Source organism: Astatotilapia calliptera, chromosome 11 (assembly GCF_900246225.1).
Source record: "Astatotilapia calliptera chromosome 11, fAstCal1.2, whole genome shotgun sequence".
Taxonomy (NCBI): Eukaryota; Metazoa; Chordata; class Actinopteri; order Cichliformes; family Cichlidae; genus Astatotilapia; species Astatotilapia calliptera.
Window position 1 is genome coordinate 28,735,372 of NC_039312.1, and position 22,931 is coordinate 28,758,302.

Sequence of the window (22,931 nt, forward strand, 5' to 3'; positions counted from 1 at the left end):
ACCCACACACACACCCACACACACACACACACACACACACACACACCCATGTACACACATACACCCACATACATACACATACACACGCATACCTACAAATACACACAGACTGGTACTATTTGTTTACACACATGCCTGTTTAAGCTGTCATATGTTAATGAAACTGCATATTCATGTAACCACAATAAATAGCGGTGCTACGGAGGTGCTGACCGAGAGTGACGGGGTTCAAGCGGCAGGAACAGCGCTCGGTCTCGGTCACCTCCCTCGTGCACGAGATCACACAAAGAGCTCTGGTGTCTTGTGTGTTGTTTTTGCCACTGCAGTAGATTGTCTCAGTTCTTCCAGCAATAGGTTTGTGCCTAGATAAACCTAACAGGCTCTATAAAGGCTAAAGAGAGATAAGTATTATTTCTCAGTTGCAGTGAATCAATAGAAGAAAATAAACAGTAGAAAACTAAACAGAAGAATGAAGAAGAGAATAACAATTTAACATAAACCATTGACACACACTGGGGCCTGATCAACCCTGGCAGGGCCTCCTTGGATGAGGGTGTCTAGTGATAATGGCTGAAACACCTGATGAATCCAAGGTCCACTACTGGCGATGTGTCCCAAGTTTTAATATGATAATGTAGATCAGATCTCTAATCCCTAAACCTAACAGCGTTGCATAAATTATAAGTCATGCCTCTGCTAGTTTCGCTTTCTGATAGAAATAAAGATTATCGTTAAAGGTTCAGTGTGTGGCAGGTAGGAATTGGACTCAAAAATACAGGAAAAGAGAAAAAAGGAACAAACTGAAAAAGCAGTTTTATTGATGAACACAAACCAAGTACAAAATAATGAAGGTCAAACACAGATACCAAAAACTGTCACTCTATCAAGGACCCCATCAAAGTTGGAGGAATACAGAATGCACACAGCAAAAGGGAAACATGACAAGTTACGACTGAGATAATATTTACACCGAGATGATAATGAGGCAAAAGGCAAAGGGTAGGGGGACAGCTGACACTAATCACAGATAATGAGACAGGAAGTAGAACCAAAACCAAAGACATACGAACTTGACACAGTGACAGATGATAGCAAACACCGAGATAAAAGTGGATTGACAGGTAATTCACTTATCAACTATGCAATCAGGGAACTAAAGGCACAGATCACAAAACCAATCATAAGTCAAAACATAACACCCAAACCAGAAGTCTAAATAATAGAGAATATAGAACCAAACATACAAGATCCGGGTGGTTAGCACTGTTGCCTCACAGCAAGAAGGTCCTGAGTTCGAGACAAATTTCTTTAGTTCAAGTTCAAGTTCAAGTTCAACTTTATTGTCACTTCAACCATATACAGTTTAAAAATACACAGTGAGGCGAAACAACGTTCCTCCAGGAACCAAGGTGCTACAAGACAAGTTAGTGCAAAAATAATAATAATAAATAATATATCTAGTAATAATATTGTGCAAAAGAGCATTTACAGGTTGGTGTGTGCGATGGTTTGGTGGTGTAGGTCAGTGTGTTTGCGCTTGTGTTGGTTAGTCAGTCCAGTCTCAATGTTTTGAGGTATTTGAGTTAAGCTGAGTGATAATGTTAGTGTATGTGTGTGTGTGCGTGTTTATCAGTCAGTCCCTTTTTGCTGAGGAGACGGATGGCTTGTGGAAAAAAGCTGTTGCACAGTCTGGATGTGCGTGCCCGAATGCTTCGGTACCTTTTTCCAGATGGCAGGAGTGTAAAGAGTGTGTGAGAGGGGTGTGTCCGATCAGCCACAATGCTGGTGGCTTTGCGAATGCAGCGTGTGGTGTAGATGTCCTCAATAGAGGGTAGAGAGACCCCGATGATCTTCTCTGCTGTTCCCACTATCCGCTGTAGGGTCTTGCGGTCTGATATGGCACAGCTCCCAAACCAGACAGTGATGCAGCCGCTCAGGATGCTCTCAATAGTTCCTCTATAGAAGGTGGTCAGGATCGGTGGTGGAAGCCGGGCCTTTCTCAGTCTTCTCAGAAAGAAGAGACGCTGTTGGGCTTTCTTGTGCAGGGAGCTGGTGTTGAGGGACCAGCCGAGGTCCTTCTCCAGGTGTACACCCAGGAATTTGGTGCTGTCAACGATCTCCACAGAGGAGCCGTTGATGCTCAGCGGTGAGTGGTCGCCTCGTGTCCTCCTAAAGTCAACAACCATCTCTTTTGTCTTGTCAACATTCAGAGACAGGTTGTTGTCCTTACACCAGTCCGTTAGTCTCTGCACTTCCTCTCTGTACGCTGACTCGTCGTTCTTGCTAATGAGACCCACCACGGTCGTGTCATCAGCGAATTTAATGATGTGATTTGAACTGTGTGTTGCTACACAGTCATGAGTCAGCAGTGTGAACAGCGGAGGACTGAGCACACAGCCTTGTGGGGCCCCAGTGCTCAGTGTGGTGGTGCTGGAGGTGCAGTTCCCGATCCGTACTGACTGAGGCCTTCCGGTCAGAAAGTCCAGGATCCAGTTGCAGAGGGAGGTGTTCAGGCCTAACAGGCTCAGCTTTCCGATCAGTTGTTGGGGGATGATCGTGTTAAATGCTGAGCTGAAATCTATGTACAGCATTCGGACGTGTGAGTCCTTCTTGTCCAAGTGTGTCAGGGCAAGATGGAGTGCAGTGGAGATGGCGTCGTCCGTTGAGCGGTTATGGCGGTATGCAAATTGCATTGGGTCCAGTGAGGGGGGCAGCAGGGTCTTGATGTGTCTCATGACGAGCCGTTCGAAGCACTTCATGATGGTGGGTGTAAGTGCGATAGGGCGGTAGTCATTGAGACAGGACACAGAAGACTTCTTGGGCACGGGGACGATGGTGGTGGCCTTGAAGCACGTGGGGACAACGGCACTGCTCAGAGAGATGTTGAAGATGTCGGTGAGAACATTTGCCAGCTGATCAGCACATTCTCTGAGCACTCTGCCTGGGATGTTGTCTGGTCCAGCAGCTTTACGTGGATTGACTCTGCGTAGAGTTTTCCTCACCTCAGCTGTAGTGAGACACAGGACCTGGTCGTTCGGAGGAGGGGTGGTCTTCCTCGCCGCCACGTCGTTCTGCCTGTCGAACCGAGCATAGAAGTTGTTAAGCACATCTGGGAGGGAGCCGTCACTGTCACAGGCAGGTGGTGTCGTCCTGTAGTTAGCGATGGCTTGTAAGCCCTGCCACATGCGTCGTGTGTCGCCGCTGTCCTTGAAGTGGTTGTGGATTCTCTGGGCGTGTGCGCGCTTCGCCTCTCTGATAGCCCGAGAAAGTTCAGCCCTCGCTCTTCTAAGCGCCACCTTATCTCCCTCTTTGAAGGCAGAGTCTCGGGTCCTTAGAAGTGCACGCACTTCCGCAGTAATCCACGGTTTCTGGTTGTGTCGTGAGATGATGATCTTGGAGACAGTGACGTCATCGGTGCACTTGTTGATATAGCTGGACACTGATGATGTGTACTCCTCCAAGTCAGTGAAGTCGCCGTAAGTTGCAGCCTCTCTAAACATGTTCCAGTCAGTGCTCTCAAAACAGTCCTGAAGAGCAGAGATGGCTCCTGCTGGCCAGGTTTTCACCTGCTTCAGAACCGGTTTTGATCGCCTGACGAGTGGTCTGTATGCTGGAATTAGCATAACAGAGATGTGGTCTGAGTAGCCGAGGTGGGGGCGGGGCTCTGCCCGATATGCGCCGGGGATGTTTGTGTAAACAAGATCTAGCGTGTTTTCTCCCCTCGTTGCAAAGTCCACATACTGATGGAATCTAGGAAGCACTGACTTGAGATTTGCATGGTTGAAGTCCCCAGCAACAATAAACAGTCCATCCGGGTGTGTATTTTGCAGTTCACTGATCTTTGTATACAATTCCCATAGCGCTTCCTTAGCATTAGCGCTAGGTGGAATGTACACTCCGATAATGAAAACAGTGGTGAAATATCAAAGAATGCTGTCAATGTGATTTTAAAGAAATTCAGAGTGTTCTGTCATTGTGCTGTTTATTATTGCTGGCACCAGAAAATCGCCACTGAATAAATCCTGGATTTTTATACACTTCAAATTCTGCAAATAAGTGTCCTCACCAGAAAAACTATAGCATCGGTTATTTAGTATCTTTAAACCACCATAATAGATTTGATTTATTAACTTTTCATTAACCAGGCTGTTTTGTTTCTTGGCCTGAAAAAACTATGTGTCTTCTGTTGGAAGGATGTAAACATGTTTTTTATATAGTTGCACATAAAAGAAATATGTTACATTTATTTAAATATAATAATTTAATGTCATGGTCTTGGGTCATTAGACCCAGCTTTTGTGTTTCATTTTGGTATAATTTTATGTTTTGTTTTACTTCTTATTTTGTATTACTTCTTATGGTTTGGCGCTTGTGTTTTATTATTTCTACCTGTGTGTCTCTCTCTTGTGCTCTGTTCGTGTCCCTGAGTTTGTGTTGCAAAACTGTCTGTGAGTTTCCGGTTTTAATTTGAAGGTTTGTGTCTTGTTGTGCCTAATTAGGTTCAGCTGTGTTCCCCTCTGGTGTGTCATTCCCTCGTTACCTTGTGTGTATTTATAGTGTGTGCCTGCCTGTGTTCCTTGTTGGTTCATCTGTGTTATTTGGTAATCTCTGCAGCTCTCTGCTCCGCTTTCTGCTTTCCATCCCCTGTGTAACCTCCTTATGGTTCCCCCTGTGTGTGATTCTGTGAGTTATGGTTTCAGGTTTTGTGTGTTTGTCATTAGTTTTTTCCAGTTCAGGTTTACGTTTAGTTTTGCCCTTGTTTTTATTATTTATCATTCACTGTAAATAAACTCACTTGCATCACCGCTACTGTCTGTCCTCCTTCACTTCCCAGCACAACTGCTGCCCCAGCCGTGACATTTAATCATTGCGTTTCATACACAACCCACAAAAATCTTAAGAGTATGAATACATTTAACTGTCTTTTCTGCTAGATAAGAAGAAGATGTGTTAAATCGTGTCCATCAGTAGTAATGTGCCGGGGAATTCTTTTACTAATCATAGTCATTCTACTATTCTTTGAATATAGTTTAAAAATTACATAAATTGCAATCTGTGTGTAAATTAAAAGTAAAATGTGACTTTTTGTTTGTTTAAATGTTTTGTTTGGGGGGTTTTGTGTGTTTGCCTTTGTTTGTATTTTTTAATATAAATGAACTTTTAATGCACAGCAAAATCTCCAGTGTTAAATTAACATTAGAGAGTGTCTATATGGGTCCACACCTCTGAGTGTTAAATACAACACTGTTGAGTGTTAAATTAACACTTTTGACAGTGTTATATGTTTAAAAGTAACCTAGTCAGTTTTGAAGATTAACAAAAACTAACACTGAGCAGTGCTGATTTTCTAACACTGGAAAATAACTCAAAATGTTAGAAAAATAATAAACTAATCTCAACTTAGCACAAGCCTATTAGAAAAGCTGACGAGAACTAACTGTAGAAAACCAGAATCTTAGGCATACAAATGAGCAGCTGGAGACAGAAGAAACACAACTGAAGAAATGCAAAAGAGGATGACATCATGGAATAAGTTCAGTGTTAGTCGAGCTCAGTGGAGCATTGATGCCTGCTGTCCCAAAGAAAACAACAGTATTTTCCAAATCAATTGGCTACAAAAAGACATAATTTTGGGTAATGGTAATTGCATATTGTTCAGCTGGTGTGTGTGCGTGCATGTGAGCGCGTGTACGTGTGTGTTTATGAAAGTTTACAATTAATTCACAAAGTTCATAATTATAGAAGAAGTTTTACTGTACACAGAGTAGGTCTGCTGACGGCATTTAATACAACACAGAGTAAGATCTAAATTGGCACTCTGTGGTTTTTCCATTTGTGTCACTAAAGGTTTTTGCAGTGCAGTTTGTATACTGAGTTTCTGTTCCCTGTATTGATGCTGTTTGGCCAACAGAAGGCGATGAGTTACTTCACAACAAGAAGGCTGTTGTCTGAAATATCTGTATTCTGGTATTTTTGTGTTTTTATATAGCTGTATCTGACCGTATGCTTAGCTTAAGTGCATTATATTGAATCACGTTACTGTCACAATATTGTGGAATTTTGACAAAGCTTTCTAATCAAGCCAATAACAACACTGTTCAAGCTGCACATATTTAATTAAGATGGGGAAGAAGAAGAGCTGTCCTCTATATTTGCACTCTTCATTCACTCATACTGTTCACATCAAGCACAGAGCTGCAAGGAAGCTTATTAGTACAGTCCCACGTTGTGCATATTACACATATTGTTGGTCAAATCAAGTTCACTGTTTTTTGTTTGTTTTTTGTTTTGGTGGTTGTTTTTTTTTGTTTGTTTTTTTTGTGTGTGCATACTTAATAAACATACATAAATACATGCTAAGAAAATTTAAGGTGGTTCTGAGTGCAAAAAGGTGCCCAACATGGTACTAGCATCACTAAGTCTCTGGTGTGTGTGTGTGTGTGTGTGTGTGTGTGTGTGTGTGTGTGTGTGTGTGTGTGTGTGTGTGTGTGTGTGTGTGTGTGTAAAAGAATACACAGTGTAAAGTTCAAATATGCTGTAGGACAAGTTGTTTTTTTCAGCCAAAAGCAGAAGCTGGCCTATGCAACAGTGCAACATCGCTTATTGGTGGCAGTGACATCTTCTAGCACACAATGACTGAATTACATTTTAAAAACAGAACAACTGCTGTGAAGTATGGTTGGGTGTGAGGGAGTTATAGATATAAGACCAACCATTTGATGGAAGATGTGCTTCTGTAACTGTTAGAATGAAGATGTGCAGTTTCTGTCCAAAGTAATTGATGGAAATCAGTAAGCTGTGGTGAACCATGAACCAGTGGATTATGCAAACTTCAGAAATCTAATGGCTAGCCTAAGGAGATATTAAGTAAATTAAAACATGGACATTGTAAGCTCTTGCTGCTGTTTGGCCAATAGTGGGCACTGCATTGGTAATCTCTGGCTCTCTTCCATAGTTTGTTTTTTTGTTTTTTTGTCCTGTCTTTGGATGATCGTTGCCCCTCTTGATACTGTTTGAGGTTTCCTCCTCTTAAAAGGGAGTTTTTCTTCCCCACTATTGCCAAGTCCTTCCTCAAAGGGGAATATTTGATTTTTGGGGATTTTCTCTGTATTATTCTGTATTATTGTGGGGTTTCTACCTTACAATAGAAACACTAGGGCTCTCGAAAGTCTCGGGAATATAATAAAGTCTTTTATAGCTCCTAAAACTATATCATTAGGTTTAGTTTCTTTGCTGGACATCTTGTGAAGAAAAAGGAACCTGTCCTCTGAGCTGACATAATATGATTTTACATGTTAACACTAGTTTCTATTGTATATCTGAATGTTTTTTGCTCTGTATTGATCATCCGTCCACGTTATATTTTTTATATAATATATACATATTTATATTCTTTTTTTTCTTTTTCTTTTTTCCTTTTTTTTTTTTTGCCTGTCCCATTTGGATCTTTAGCCATCAGAATTGTTGTCTGAAGGCCAAGAAAGATGCCTAGCGGATTTACTTTATCAATTGGATCATCATGGCCTTGCCATATTGGTCCATTTCACTGACCTTTATTATAATTGTGTATTTATTTGATTAGTTTTTTCGGTTGTTACAAACGGGACAAACATGACATGGGAATAGGACAGGGAGAAAAAATAAAAGAAAGAGAGGGAGAGAAAGAAAAACAGAGGGAAGAAGAGATGTGAGAAATGGGGGGAAGAGAAAAAAAGAAAACACCTGGATCACCTGTATGGGGATAAGAAAAAACAGACGAGAAAACAAACAAAAAAGAGCAACATAATGAATACAACACCATCACAATAAACTAGCTAACAGTAGATAACAGTAGATACTAAGTATTACATGTTATTGTGCAGTACACAAGATCAACAGCGCACAATGTGCTTTGAGGTAGCAGCCAAGAAAAGTGTAGCTTGTTTTCTGTGAAAGCCACCTGTGTGCACACCTGTCTGGATCGGCATGCTTGTGTTCAAAAGGTTTCTCCATGTAATGATCTGCTAGGGAGTGTGGGGAGCCATAGCCCCGTCCCCCAGGGCATGAAGCAGGTATGGACCACATTATATTTCTGCTTTTCATGCAGTACATGCTGGACCATCACCATATCTGCAAAGATTAAAAAACAACAACACACTGACAAATTGTTGCATTGACAAGGAAAAGTGTCTGTTTGTTTTAAGGTATTACCAAGAAAGGAACAGCTGACAACCGAAGTAAATGAGAACAAGCTGCAGACACTGCCACTGAGTTAAAACTGTTGAATATATATCCTGTCACACCAACGCTGTGTGAAAAAAAAAAAACTTCTCTGACCTTGCCTATCATCTATATCAGTAAAAAGCAGAAGTTGGACAAAAAGAGAGAAATGAAAGGCGTGGAAACAACTTTTTTTTTTATGATTCTTTTTAGTTTTAACACAGTGCTATTTTTTGGTGCACAAGTTATGAGAAGCTCAACAGAAAGACTTCAGCAATGGCAGAGCAGAAGTTTAACAACACACCAGTCAATCTAAAACCTAAAAAGCGATGCCAGTCAGAAGGTAAGCTAAGCTAATGCTATTCCTTCTTCTCCCCTGTGCATCATTCATATTCGATGATTAATTATTTTCTTTTTGATCATTTCCTTGTTCCAAGGGTCACCATGTGTAAATACCATACAATTGTAATTTCTGATCATGCACCAGTGCGGGTTGATATCTCATTTCCAATGTGTGCGCAAGGCAATGGTTCTGGAAATTTGATTCAGCATTAATGTAAGATGAGTTTTGAAAATTCATTTGCAAGTTGAATACCACATCAAGCTTTTTCTAGAAATGAATAACACTCCAGATGTTTCAAAATCTAAAATTTGGGAGTCACTAAAGGCATATTTGCAGGACCAAATTATTTCTTTTTCTACTTATAAGAATAAAAAGCAAAATGAACAGCTTCGAGAACTGACAGAGCTTATAGCAAACATTGACACACAATATGCCACCAGCCAAATGCAGAGGGTACTGCTTCAGTCTGAATTTGACACCCTCTCAATTAAAGAAACCAAGAAGCTTTTCACTTAGACAAAGACATCATGTATATGAGCATTGTGAAAAAACATCATCTTTTCACATCAGCTTCGTCAATCCACTACAGCCCAATCTATACCCCACTTACAGTTAGACACAGGTAAGATAGTAACACACCCTGACGGAATTAATGCTGCTTTCAAGCTATTTGATCAGGATCTCTATACTTCCTGCACTGATTATCCAGAGTTGGACTTGGATTCTCTTGTTTCTCAGCAGGGGCCCAAGCGGTTGGTAGGGACGGAGGTTACAGGTCGTAACTTAGTCTCTCTCAGGGAAGAGATTGTCTGTTCCCCCAGGACATTTAAGGACTCTGGTGGCCCCCCTTCACTATCACTACCACCATGTTACAACCTGTCTAGGGCCAGGCAATAACATGAGCGAGACACCCCCCCCCCCCCCCCCCCCCCACAAGACCCAATCAGCAACAGGAAGCAAATCCGTTCTTTATAATGTGATTTATTTACAAAGTGATAAAAAGAGGGACAACAAAGCAGGAGTGTCAACACTTCAGGGTGAGCCAAGGCCAAGATAATAAACAAAACAAATCTAAACTGATTCCCACACCACTGACCTAACCAAAACAAAAACCATAAATAAAGACTGCGTCTAACCTCCTCAACTAATTCAAAACAGGAGAAAACTGGTGATCAAAAGAAACAGCAGCTCACCCCTACCCATTCCACTTCCACAACTGTCAAGATAGCACTGCAGCCAGCGGCTGCCACAGGTATACCGCTGGGTCATGAGGAGAAATGCGAGAACCTCCCCCGCCGCGGCATTACAGCCTCATTTTAACGGGCGGGTCCTGCTGCTGGAACCAGTCACGACGGAGTTGTACATCCACGCACCAATCGAAGCAGGGCCCTGGCGCAGCTGAAAGAACAAACGGATACATTGACTGCACAAAATAAACACATAAAATGCAAATTCGTAACAACCATCACTACCACCATCACTAACACCATCACTACAACCTTTATTGCAGTCCTAGCTCAGTCAGTAGTTCTGTTAGTAGCTCAGTCATAAGCTTTGTCACCGGTTCAGGCTCCTGCATTGTCACCCGCCCAGTTACTTGTTCAGTTCTTGGCTCAGACATCAACTCTGTCTCCAGGTCACTCATTAGTTCAGTCACCAGTGTAGTCATGTACTCAGCCATCTGTGTACATGATGTCCCATCTGCTTTTCAGGCTGCAGCCCGAGCTGGGTGTCTGTCTCACGCAGCTCAAACTAACTTCACCTCAGCCAGAGGGTTTCCGTACCATCTGGCCGTTTGTCTGTTCCAGCTGGGGGTTTATGAGAACCCAGCCAGCATCATGTCAAGTTAGCTGGGGGTTCTGGAGAGCCCAGCCAGCATCAAGCCATGTCAGCTGGGAGTTCTGGAGAGCCCAGCCAGCATCAACCCAAGTCAGCTGGGGGTTCTGGAGAGCTTGGACAGCATCACGCCACGTTAGTTGGCGGTTCAGGAGAACAGTTTTATCCAGGTGCTTTGTCTCAGCCACAGGACTCCATTCTGTCTGGTCCTAGTCCTGGTCCTGCCTCATCTGGTCCAGCGGTTGCCATGGCACCACCTCGACCATGTCTAGCTCAGCGTGGGCGGCCACCTTCCTGTCTTCTGGCTGGACTTTTTCACTGGTCCAGACAGCCTTCAGACCTGTGTCACTACCGCCGCCTTCCACGCAGCCGGCCTCCGGACCTGTTTTGTTTCCGCCGCCTTCGGCTCGGCTGGCTTCCAGACCTGCTCTGTCGCCGCCACTGCCTTTCATGTGGTTGACCTCTCTCCTGTGTCCAGGCTGCTTCTGCTTTCCACGCAGTCGGCCCCTGGAACGTCTGGACTTTAGAGTTCTGTGCTGCCGTCCCCCGGGTTGACCATCTGAACTACTGAATTATGGATTTTGTGCTTTTGGTCTCCAGAGGTGTTTTTGGACTCTTGTACTCCTGTCTGGAGATCCAGATTTTTATTTTTGTCATGTCTGTGTATTTATCCTCCAGTGTTCAGAGTCGTATCGTCCCTTATTGCTGTGTGTTACTCTCCCGGTGCTTCCTCCTGATCTTAGATCTCCCAGTATAGTTTTGTTTTGTATGCTTTACCCCTGCCAGCAAATTAAGTCACTGCCTCCGTTAGTCCTGCATTTGGGTCCTTCCCTGCTTGCCTTCACACAGCACATTCACCATGACAGACGGCAGCATTGGGAGCAAAAATAAGTGAGATCACCAGGAGAAATACTATTCACAAGTGCTCTTTGTATGCAGATGACCTCCTTTTGTACATTACAGACCCAGAGGCATCAAATCCTTCAGCTCTGGACCTCATTGGATCCTTCGGCCGTCTGTCTGGTTAAAGATTAACCCTAGCTAAAAGTACACTGTTTCCTATTAATCATCTGCAAAGGAGGCTGATTACTCAACCTTTCATTTTACATTGAAACACTCCTTATTCACCTTTTTAGACAAAAATTTACCCCTATATTAGAGAAAACAAAATCAGATTTGGCACGCTGGTTAGTATCACCCATCTCTTTTGCTCAGCGGGTCAGCAATATTAAAATGTTAGTCCTGCCTCGATTCATGTATCTCTTCCAGATGATAAACCTTTTTCAACCATTTAGATGGACTCATATCATCTTTCATTGGAGACAAAAAAGTTCCAAGAATCCGTAAACCCCTTTTACAGTGTGCTAAGTCGGAAGGGGGCTTGGCCCTACCAAACGTTATGTATTATTATTGGTCTGCCAATATTGTGAACCTATCCACCTGGATGTGGGCTTTTAGGGAAGGCACTGAGCCACTTTGGTCCACCATGGAGCTACATGGAAATCTCACTACATCCCTTGTTGGAATAATGTGTTCAAGCCTACCAGTCAGTCGCAATGTTAATTTTAAAAATCCTGTGGTTAAAAACTCTCTTAATGTTTGGTTTCAGTGTCGACAACATTTCGGTCTGGGGTGATCGCTTGTCTGCTTCCCTATTGCGTCAAGTCATCTTTTTTTTTTACCAGCTTTTACCAGCTTTTTACCAGATGCAGGGTTTGAGGTTTGGTGCAGTAGGGGAATTATCTGTTTCTCTAAATTTGTTTGTTAAAGGATCATTTTTACCTTTTGAAATGTTATCTAAAGATTTTGGAATCCCAAAGACTCACTTCTTTAGATACCTAAAAGTCCATAGCTTTGCAGTTAAACATTTCACTTCTTATCCAAATCTACCTACTGATTGTCTGCTTGAGGACTGTCTGCAATTTATATATATATTTATATATCTATATATATATATCACTCAAATACATAGCATGCTGCAGGATACAAAGGTGGACTTCTTGTCCAAAGACAGACACGGTTGTCTTTGACAGATTTGTTCACATAGTAGTAATTCTTGTTTGTGTGCATATATTATACATTTTCCTGCATCCCTGCAAAGCCAATGTTTGTAATCGCAACTCCAGGTAAACTTTTCTATTTTTTTTTTTTAATGGAAAATTATAAATAAAATTGTCAAAAGAAATACAGTCAATCAACAAAAGCTATTTTCAAACTCAGGTTGTAAATCATGTAGATGAATGCCTAGATCTTTATGTTTTAATCATTTCAGTACATTTCTTTTACTGTTTTTTTACTGTAATAGTAAATGCAAAAAAACCCCTGACAAAAGACAAGTAAGATGTTGAGCTTACTAAAAGTGCTTGCACAAAAGACAAAATTTCCCTTGATAATGCAAGGTGAGGGTCTAAACCTCAACAAACAATCAAAAACTTTTGTGCATTGCAAATAATCAAAATATGCTTTGGAAAATTGTGGTTACTTAGTAACTAATTAATTCCAAAAACCCTTTAACCAACAAAACAAATCATATTACTCAGATTAACTAACCTTTCTTAACCAGGCATTTCTTTTTTACCTGCCATTTAAACAGTCTTTGTCTTCTGTTACAACATTGTCATTCAATTTTTTCAGTTAAAACGAAGGAAAACAGAATGTTTGAAGAAATGAACATGAACAATAAAGAAACTAAACGAACTTCTGACACAAATGGTGAGTTATACAAAGCAAATGCAAAACCACTACTTTTACTACAAGGCATCATGCAAAGTACTAAACAGCCTGTCTTACAAACTGGAAGGGTAGAAAATTTGGTGCCTCATAATCTGCAAATGACAGTGACCTCAACAGAAAAACAATAGTTTTTTTGTTAGTCACTTTAACTAACAAACTAGACTTGACATCCACCAAATTATTCACATTGACGACCTTTTTTTTTCTTGCCATGAAATCATTCTTTGTCTTCTGCTACAAGGTTACCCTTTAAGTCTTTCAGTACGAAGGCAGGAAGAAAATTTATATGAAGAAATGAACGTGAAAAACAAAGGAACTAAACAACCATCTGACACAAATGGTGAGTTATACAAAGACAATACAAAACTGCTACTTTTACGACAGGAACTGATATGAAACTTGCTTAGAAACTGGAAGTGTGCTGTTGGCATTTTCCTTACAAGAGCTTAATGACAACATCCTCTCAAATCGCATTTTGATATGTACAGGATTCACTGTTATTGAAGTTTGATCCATAATATGGGCTTCACCTTGGTTTTGTCTCTGAACTTTTTCAAACAGATTTTTCTGTTTTTCCCTAGACAATAACAAAAAAGTTCATTAATTAGAATGGTTTTATGATTATAAAAAGCCAATTGATGATTTTAAGTTGACACAAGCAATTTAGAATCTTAAAAGTAAGAATTAGTTTGATTGTTATAATAAGTATTTATTTCTCCTAGATAAGCAGTGTGCATGTATAAAATCTTGTACATCAGTAACCATTTGCTGGGGTATTCTGTTACTGATCATGGCCCTTCGCATCTATTGTGAGTATAACTTTTAAAATTAGTTCATCTGCAATGTCCGTGTAAAGCCAAAGAAGTGTTACGTTTTGTTTTTCAGTTACCACATTGTTAATTCATAAGAACAAAGACTTATTGAGGAGTCAACTCAACTGGACAAACACCTCCACTGCCTTTGAAACACAGATCAGAGACCTCATTGCAGAAAACCAGAACCTAACAGAACAAATAAAACTCATGAAGATGGAGCTCAGTCTTGGTCCAGGTCAGTGCAGTGTTGATGCCTACTGTCCCAAAGAAAATAACAGTAGGCTCCAAATCTATCAGCTACAAAAATAGGTCATGTCAAATAAATGTGCACTGATGATCTTTATTAATTGATTTTTATACTTGCAGAAAAGGCATGCAAAGCTTGTCAGGAGGGCTGGCTTCCCTTTGAGTCAAACTGCTTTGCAATTAATGATGCTGAACCTCATGAGCAGAAAACCTGGAAAGAAGCTCGAGAAAACTGCAAAGGAAAGATTTCCGATTTGGCTGTTGTAATTAATGCAGCAGAAAAGGTAATAAGAACTGTGGCTCATTAGCAAAAATGTATTTAACAAAAATACATTTTCTTTTGATCTAAATACACTCTGTGTCGCAGTGTTTTAAGCAAACGATCTAAATACTCAAACTAATTTGAGTATTTCTGATAACTTTCTCTTTCATCAGAAATATATCAGTGACAAAAGCTGGAAGAGTTCAGGAGAAAATGGATACTGGATCGGTCTGAGAGCTGAAGGTGGGAAATGGAAATGGGTGGATGGAAGTTATCTGACTGATAAGTAAGAGAAACTTTGAATCAATAACAATTTAAAAATATTTTTCCAAATCTGGGATGAATCAATTTTGTTTTATATTAATAATTATCAGCTTTAATCAAACTTGTTTTTTTCTTCAGCTCCTGGATTCAGCAGCCTCCTTCTGATGGTCTCTGTGTAATTTCTGTCCAAAACGAAGGATTTAAATCAGTGAACTGTGACCAGAAGAAACAATGGATTTGTAAAAAGAGACCCTAACTGTTTGAATTAGCACATTTAAACTTCAAATTACTTTTCCAATCTGTAAATATAATTGCATATAAGCAAATAGCCTGCTACACTACTGTGGAGAAGGAATGCTTGCCAATCCGGTGGTAGATCAACTCCCTTCGTTATTCCCTTCTGGGCCGCCCTCTCACCCTCTTTTCACTAGAGGTCTACTATCTATGAGCAACTGGTTCTGGGCTGTTTTGATAACATGACGAAAGCATACTAAGCGTTGCATAAATTATAAGTCATGCCTCTGCTAGTTTCTGTTTCTGATAGAAATAAAGATTATTGTTAAAGGTTCAGTGTGTGGCAGGAATTGGACTTAAACATACAGGAAAAGGGAAAAAAGGAACAAACTGAAAAGCAGCTTCACTGATGAACACAAACCAAGTACAAAATAATGAAGGTCAAACACAGATACCAAAAACTGTCACTCTATCAAGAACCCCATCAAAGTTGGAGGAATACAGAATGCACACAGCAAAAGGGAAACATGACAAGTTACGACTGAGATAATATTTACACCGAGATGATAATGAGGCAAAAGGCAAAGGGTGGGGGGACAGCTGGCACTAATCACAGATAATGGGGCAGGAAGTAGAACCAAAACCAAAGACATACGAACTTGACACAGTGACAGATGATAGCAAACACCGAGATAAAAGTGGATTGACAGGTAATTCACTTATCAACTATGCAATCAGGGAACTAAAGGCACAGATCACAAAACCAATCATAAGTCCCAGGAACCAAAACATAACACCCAAACCTGAAGTCTAAATAATAGAGAATATAGAACCAAACATACAAGATCCGGGTGGTTAGCACTGTTGCCTCACAGCAAGAAGGTCCTGAATTCGACTCAGAGAAAGCCGTTTTCTGTGTAATGCGAGACAAATTTCTTTAATATCAAAGAATGCTGTCAATGTGATTTTAAAGAAATTCAGAGTGTTCTGTCATTGTGCTGTTTATTATTGCTGGCACCAGAAAACCGCCGCTGAATAAATCCTGGATTTTTATACACTTCAAATTCTGCAAATAAGTGTCCTCACCAGAAAAACTATAGCATCAGTTATTTAGTATCTTTAAACCACCATAATAGATTTGATTTATTAACTTTTCATTAACCAGGCTGGTTTTTTTTCATGTCCTGAAAATATTATGTGTCTTCTGTTAGAAAGATGTAAACACGTGTATTTTATATGGTTGCACATAAAAGAAATATGTAATGGTGATTTAAATACAATAATTTAATCATTGCATTTCATATAAACTCACACAGCTCTTAAGAGTATGAATACAGTTACTGAAATATGTTTTTGTTTTTTTTCTGCTAGATAAGAAGGCTGGATGCGTTAAATTGTGTCCATCAGTAGTAATGTGCCGGGGAATTCTTTTACTAATCTTGGTCCTCCTACTCTTCTTTGAGTATAGGTTTAAAAATTACTCTTTCATCTGTGTGTAAAGTGTAAAATGTGACTTTTTGTTTGTTTTAATGTTTTGTTTTGGGGTTTTGGGGGGTTTGAAGTTGTTTGTATTAGTTCATAATAATGAACTTTTAATGAAAACTAATCTCAACTTGGTACAAGCCTATTAGAAAAGCTCATGAAACCCAACTGAAGAAAACCAGAACCGTAGGAAGAAAAATAAGGAACTGGAGACAGAGAAGAAACATAACAGAAGAAATACAAAACATGATGACATAATGAGTTCAGTGTTAGTCGATCATAGTGGAGCATTGATGCCTGCTGTCCCAAAGAAATAGCATGTTTGAAATCAATTAGCTACAAAAAGACTTAATACAGTGGAGTATGTGTGAAAAATAGAGATATTATTTATGTTTAGGAAAGTTCACAATTAATGATTATAGGAGAAGTTTTACTGTACACAGAATATGACTGCTGACAGCATTTAGGACAGGACAGAAAAGGATCTAAATTGGCACTGGTTGTTTTTAATTTGTGTCACTAACGGGGTTTTCTTCAGTGCAGTGCAGTTTGTATACTGAGTTTCTGTTCCCTGTATTAATGCTGGGCGGTGCGTTACTTCACATCAAAGAATACTGTAGTCTGAAGTATCAGTATTTTGGTATTTTTGTGTTGTTATATATCTATATCTGACCATAGTCTTAGCTTTAGTGGGTTATATTAAATTAAATTATTGCCACGACATTGTGGAATTTTAATTTTTGATTAAAAAAGTTTTTAATCAAGCCAAGAACAACACTGTTCAAGCTGCCCTAACATGTTTAATCAAGATGAGGAAGAAGGAGGGCTGTCCTCTATATCTGTCACACTGTTCACATCAACCACAGAGAAACACAGGAAGTTCAATTTATTAGTATAGTCTCATGTTGTGCATGTTGTGTTGGTCAAATCAAGTTCACCGTTTTTTGTTTTGATCGTTTGTTTGTTTGTGTTTAATTTGTGTGCATGGTACTAGCATCACTAAGTCGCTTGTGTGTGTGTGTGTGTGTGTGTGTGTGTGTGTGTGTGTGTGTGTGAGCTCAGTCTGTGTTATGTTTCCTGTTTTACTTTGAAAGTCCGCGTCTCATGTAAATGCGTCTGGTTTTGCTTCCTTTGTCTCGTTAGGCCTGATTTGCCGCAGCTGTGTTTCCCTCCTGTTACCTATTCCCTGATTGTTCCCTTTGTGTATTTAAGGCCATTGTTTCTCTTAGTGATGGGCAGATGAAGCCCCATGAAGCACTGAAGCTTTTCATCCAATTGGTTCACCCCAACGCGAAGCTTCATGAAGCTTCATTTGCTCTAGCAGGACACCTACTGGACGTAAAAATAATAGCTGGCATGAATTTGAAGAGTGTGGCATTTTGCACACAGCCTGTAAATGTCAACAACAAAAGGAGTGTGTAAAACATGTATATTGTAGTGATGGCAGTATACTGTGTATATTTATAGTGGCAGTATGGGAAATGATTATTTGGAAATGCTTGAAATGGAAATGATCATTTACTGTGAGGTGAGGTGTGGTTGGGGTGTGGACAGTGGTTGTGCTTTTGTAACGTTGAGTAATGGACAGCTACACACTGAGGCTTTGAGCCTCAGTCCTGCCTGTTCACATTTTATTCTGTAAAAACTAAATTTTCACTGCTTTTACGACCTTTTTAGTGGGGAGAACATAGCTAGGATTTAATGATTTAACAAATCTTTTGAATCCTTTGTCCTCCACAATGCTAAATGGCTGGGAGTCCTCAATCACCATGCTGACCAGGTCTTCATCTATTTGAGATTGTTCTCCTGAGGAAAGACAATAAAGATAAAGCACAAATATAAATATCACACACGTAACTTATAACAGTTGTATAATATTGTTATATCATTTAGTAACATTACTGCATGCTATATTATCATGACATTTGATGGCTCACCTGGTCTTGCTCCACAATCGGTGTACCCCTTATTCTCATGCAAATCTCTGTAGTGCCTAAGCATGGATGAGGTGTTGCTGTTATATCCCAGCTCCCTGGCACATAGCAAACACTTCACCTTGTACAAAAGTCAAGACAGCTCAACATAAATTGTATTGCACCATCAGTATCATGAAAATACATCTTCTGTAGAAATACCTTGTTGGGAGGAATAAGATCAAAATGTTCCCGCACAGGGGAGGACATCCTCCTCTTCTTAGCTGGCTCCATTTTCTCCTGACTTTCTCTCCTCACTCTCATAAACCTCCATACGGTCTCCAAACTCTCACTAACCGCAACTCTCCATCAAACACCCACATTTTTGATTGAAGTCTGAGGGGTTTATATCGCTGTCATATCTCGCGGCAAAGTTCGAACCACTTCATGAACCAGTCACGTGGTACAGCCGGGCAGCGAGGCTTCGGACGTCATCATTTTCAGCTCCTCCCATAAATGAAGCAAGCCTCGATACGCGCTTCGCGGAAACGCCCCCTCCATTACTCGACACACGCTCCGAAGCCTCGATACAGAACGTCCCATCACTAGTTTCTCTGTGTCCGTGTTGCGATATACCCTTATCTAGCTGTGTGGTTGGTCTGTGTAAGTGTATTCTGGAGTCCTAGTTTTATTACCCTTTTGAGTTCAGCATTAAAGCTGTGTTTTGAGTTACTTTCTGTCTCCGGAGTCTGCCCTTTGGATCCTTCTCCTGTCTACACACAGCTGTTTCGTAACAGAAGATCGCGACCAGAACATGCACCCCGCAGACTGTTCCACCTCGGATTTTGAGGCTGAGATGAAGGGGTTGGTTGATTTGCTGGACCGCATCGCTCAGGCCGGGGGGATAGGGGTTATGGGGGGATGGAAGAGATCTGACTGATAAGTAAGAGAAACTTTGAAACAATAAAGATTTAAAATATTTTTCCAAATCTGGGATAAATCAATTTTGTTTTATGTCAATAATTATGAGCTCTAATCAAACTTGTTTTTTCCTCAGCTCCTGGATTCAGCAGCCTCGTCCCTAAATCAGTGAGCTGTGACAAGAAGAACCAATGGATTTGTAAAAAGAGACCCTAATTGTTTGAATTACTTAGACTTCAGAAGACTTTTGTGATCTGTAAATATTACCATGGAAACTTCTACTCAGGTTTTGTTTTTAAATATTACTAAATAAATAAAGTTAATTATAAGGGGGTTTTTTTTATTGTCAAGCTGTTATTATTTATAAGTTACTAATAATTAATATAAAAACAACACCCAGCTCGCCCCTGCAGGCGGTTCATCCTTCACCTCTACCAGAGGCCTGGGAGCTTGAGGGTCCTGCGCAGTATCTTAGCTGTTTCCAGGACTGCGCTCCTCTGGACAGAATCTGGGATCTGCTGGAGCCACTCGCCTAGCTTGGGAGTCACCGCACCTAGTGCTCCGATTACCACTGGGACCACCGTTATCTTCACCCTCCACATCTGCATATCAGCATTTAGAAAAATGCAGCAAAAGGTTTAAAGTGTCACTCAGCTATTGTTCTTTGTGTCACTGAAGTCATTGTACTTTGAAAAGATACAGTTGGTATAAGTCTATGTAGCTTCTCACGTATCCAGGCCATGGTCATCAAAGGAGCTTGGAAAGAAAAAGGCGGACTTTTCTTGACGTCATTTTACTTGTCATCTGGAAGCTTCTTCAGGTCTAAGACCAAATGGTGGAGAGCCAAGAAGTTTTGGGTGAAACCATTGTGAGACCTTGACTTACCCTATAATGTTACCCATTGAGATCAACTGAGGAAAGGTCTGAGTCTGTGTTAGCGCCCACTCACATCTTGCGTCAGGCGTCATGTTAATATTCCTGTCTTATATTCGAGTTCTTTCTTTTTTAGTTCATTTTTATCAAGTCTGTTTATCTGTGAGAGAGAGAAAACACCCATCCCCTTATAGCATTATTTTTGAGCCACTATTCTGAGTGCATGTAAAAAATAAAAAAAATTGCAGGTGCAAGTGTTGCAGTTTGAGGAGAAATTTATTTTGAGCGAAGTAAATTTGCGTGAACAAAATTCATTGCTGCATGCAAAAAATGTATTTCAGTGTTTGCTATTATCCATACGCACACACAATAGCAGCCCCTCTCGCTCAGTGTTTGCATTTGTGCTCACTCGCAATGTGTTGCTTGCGTTCTCAACATTTCTGCCCGTGCGTGCTCAACGCTTTCTGTACACCATTATATTTGTGCCACAAAACCAGCCAATCACAGACTTGGATGCAAAAAAATCTGATTTACAAAACAAAGCACTTCAACATGAAACATATTATTAAATTCTCTCACCTCCCACATAAAAATAAAAACAAAAATGAAAATAAACTGGGCCATTGTCTAGATAAATAGAAAATACATTAGGAAACAAATTTATCCAGCATTAATGTGCAAATGACAGCAAAAGATGAATATAAAATAAAATAAAGTACAATAAACATTTTTCTATTTTAAAAAGAAAATAATAAAAGGTAAACCACACCATGAGTAAAATTTATGTTCACATGTCACATATGCCAATGACCACACTCTTTATCATTTTCCAAACTTCTCCTTTTTTAGAAAAGTTGGTCAAAATTTGGCTTCTTGATCCATCTGCATAGGTATCCACTGGCTCAGGCTAACATTTGACGTGAGAATTAATCAACCCATCGGATGGTTATAGATGTCTTCACTGATGATTATGAATTGATTATACCACAAACACAAACTAAAGTTTCCCTATCATTTCAGTGTAGTTTATATACTACATTTAATGTTTAACCAGTAAACACATGAAGGAGCTCGTCTAGCTACAAATGAACACAAGTGATTTTAATTCTCTCCAAACATACTGAGGCGGAGCTTGAAAATCAGGGGTGCCACACTGGCTGTGAGGCCCTGTGCATCCATTGAGCCCACACATGGCACAAAAGGCTCTAAGTGGCCTCTTCCTATGAGGCAATGAATTAAATGATACAAGAAAAACTACTAAGGAAGCTTTAAGAAACACAATAAGAGGCTCAAATGGTTTACCTGATCTCCAAACTCCCCAGATTCAAATCCAATCATGCATCTGCACGTTGTGCCAGAATAAGCCTGATTCATTAAAATGGACTGCATGCATAAAGCCTAATTTACAACATGGAATCCTGCTCTCAAAAACTGGCATAGATTTAACACTGTCTGTGAAGCTGGATTTAAGAAGTAAGTGCCTAAAGTTAAAGTTTTTAGAACATATTTAGCACCATCTTGTGTCAGGTTGGTTGGTTGCAATAAACAGACTTACATTACACACTTTTGTAATGTCTCTTTGCAGAAATGAGTTTTTATGTTAATAAATATATATATATAATAAGGATATACTGTCCACTTTCACCCTTAAGCAATAAATGGTTCTTTCATTGTTTGGCTAGCTGTATTGAAATGGGAAAATCCAGTGTAATGTGGACTTTTATTTCTCCCTTCAGACATGTTGGAAGATGTCAGGATTCCCTATCACGCTTTGATTGTCCCATTTCAGTGCAGCTAACAAAACAGAGACAGAGGGTGAAACTGACTTCAACCAACCAACCTGATGGCGTGGCGCTCTGTACTGACACAAGATGGTGCTGAACATGCTCTAAAAACTGCTTCTTAAATCCAGCTCCACAGATAGTGTTACATCAATTCAGTTTTTGAGAGCAGGGCTCCATGGTGTAAATTTGGGCTTATACATGTAGTGTTTCATGTCCAATTTAAGGTCCCATTCAGTAGCACACAGGGCTCAGTTAATCAGCTGCAAATATCCTGGATTAAAACAAACACTATCAGAGATCCAGGGTCAATCACCAAAGAGCTGTTTGGGTGGTATTAGGTTGGTAGCACCTTCTGTTTGATCAGCAGATATCTTAGTAAAGACCTAACATAGATTTACTTTTGTATTTATTTTCTTCAAGCTGATAAGGGCAGGAAAAATGTTTGTTAAACCAAATTGAGGTAATTCGTAATTCTTTCTGGAATTGGATTAAAAATTATTGTCTGAAGTGCTGTGTCTCTATTCTGATATTTTTTATGTTGGGTGATAGTTATTGTTATGAATGTAGATTTTTAGTGTTGATCTCTAATATTTAATGGAATGTAACCTTATCGTTAACCTTTATCTTTTTGACAAAAGTTTTAATTAAGCAAACAACAACTTTATTTAAGCTGCTGTAAGAAATGTGAAGGCTGACAATCATCCATGACCTGGATGTCTGAGAACCTTCATAGACAATTCTGTGAATGCTAAAATAATACTTTGTAAAGAATACCGGCAACAATAGAAATTTTACTAAAAAGGTCTGAAAATCATGTTTTTTTTATTGATTTATTTTAGTATATTTTAGTTTAGATGTGCTTTTGCTTGATTTCCATCTAATCTGTCATGATCTGAGCGAGTGTTGGGTTTGTCTCCTCGCACACTGTTCCCCTGGGTCCACCCTGAGGTGTAGCTCAGGTAATCTCCTTCACCTGTGGTGCATCAGCTGCAATTAAGAGGTTGCATTTAAACCCAGTGTCGTCAC

At 40.1% G+C, this 22,931-nt stretch overlaps 1 protein-coding gene across 3 annotated transcripts; it reads left to right on the forward strand.

The window, feature by feature from the left end:
* Window positions 1-4,595: 4,595 nt before the first annotated feature.
* On the forward strand, window positions 4,596-15,268 carry LOC113032258 (CD209 antigen-like protein E). 3 transcript variants are annotated; one of them, XM_026185057.1, is made up of 8 exons: window positions 4,596-4,683; window positions 13,013-13,090; window positions 13,353-13,451; window positions 13,834-13,920; window positions 13,997-14,161; window positions 14,293-14,456; window positions 14,608-14,720; window positions 14,837-15,268. In XM_026185057.1, the coding sequence occupies exons 2-8, from the start codon at window positions 13,033-13,035 to the stop codon at window positions 14,952-14,954; spliced, it is 804 nt and encodes a 267-aa protein (XP_026040842.1). In that variant the 5' UTR covers window positions 4,596-4,683; window positions 13,013-13,032; the 3' UTR covers window positions 14,955-15,268. The 3 variants fall into 3 exon arrangements, with proteins under 3 accessions (XP_026040842.1, XP_026040840.1, XP_026040841.1); XM_026185055.1 differs by lacking the exon at window positions 4,596-4,683 and adding an exon at window positions 8,461-8,542; XM_026185056.1 differs by lacking the exon at window positions 4,596-4,683 and adding an exon at window positions 12,376-12,504.
* Window positions 15,269-22,931: the final 7,663 nt, after the last annotated feature.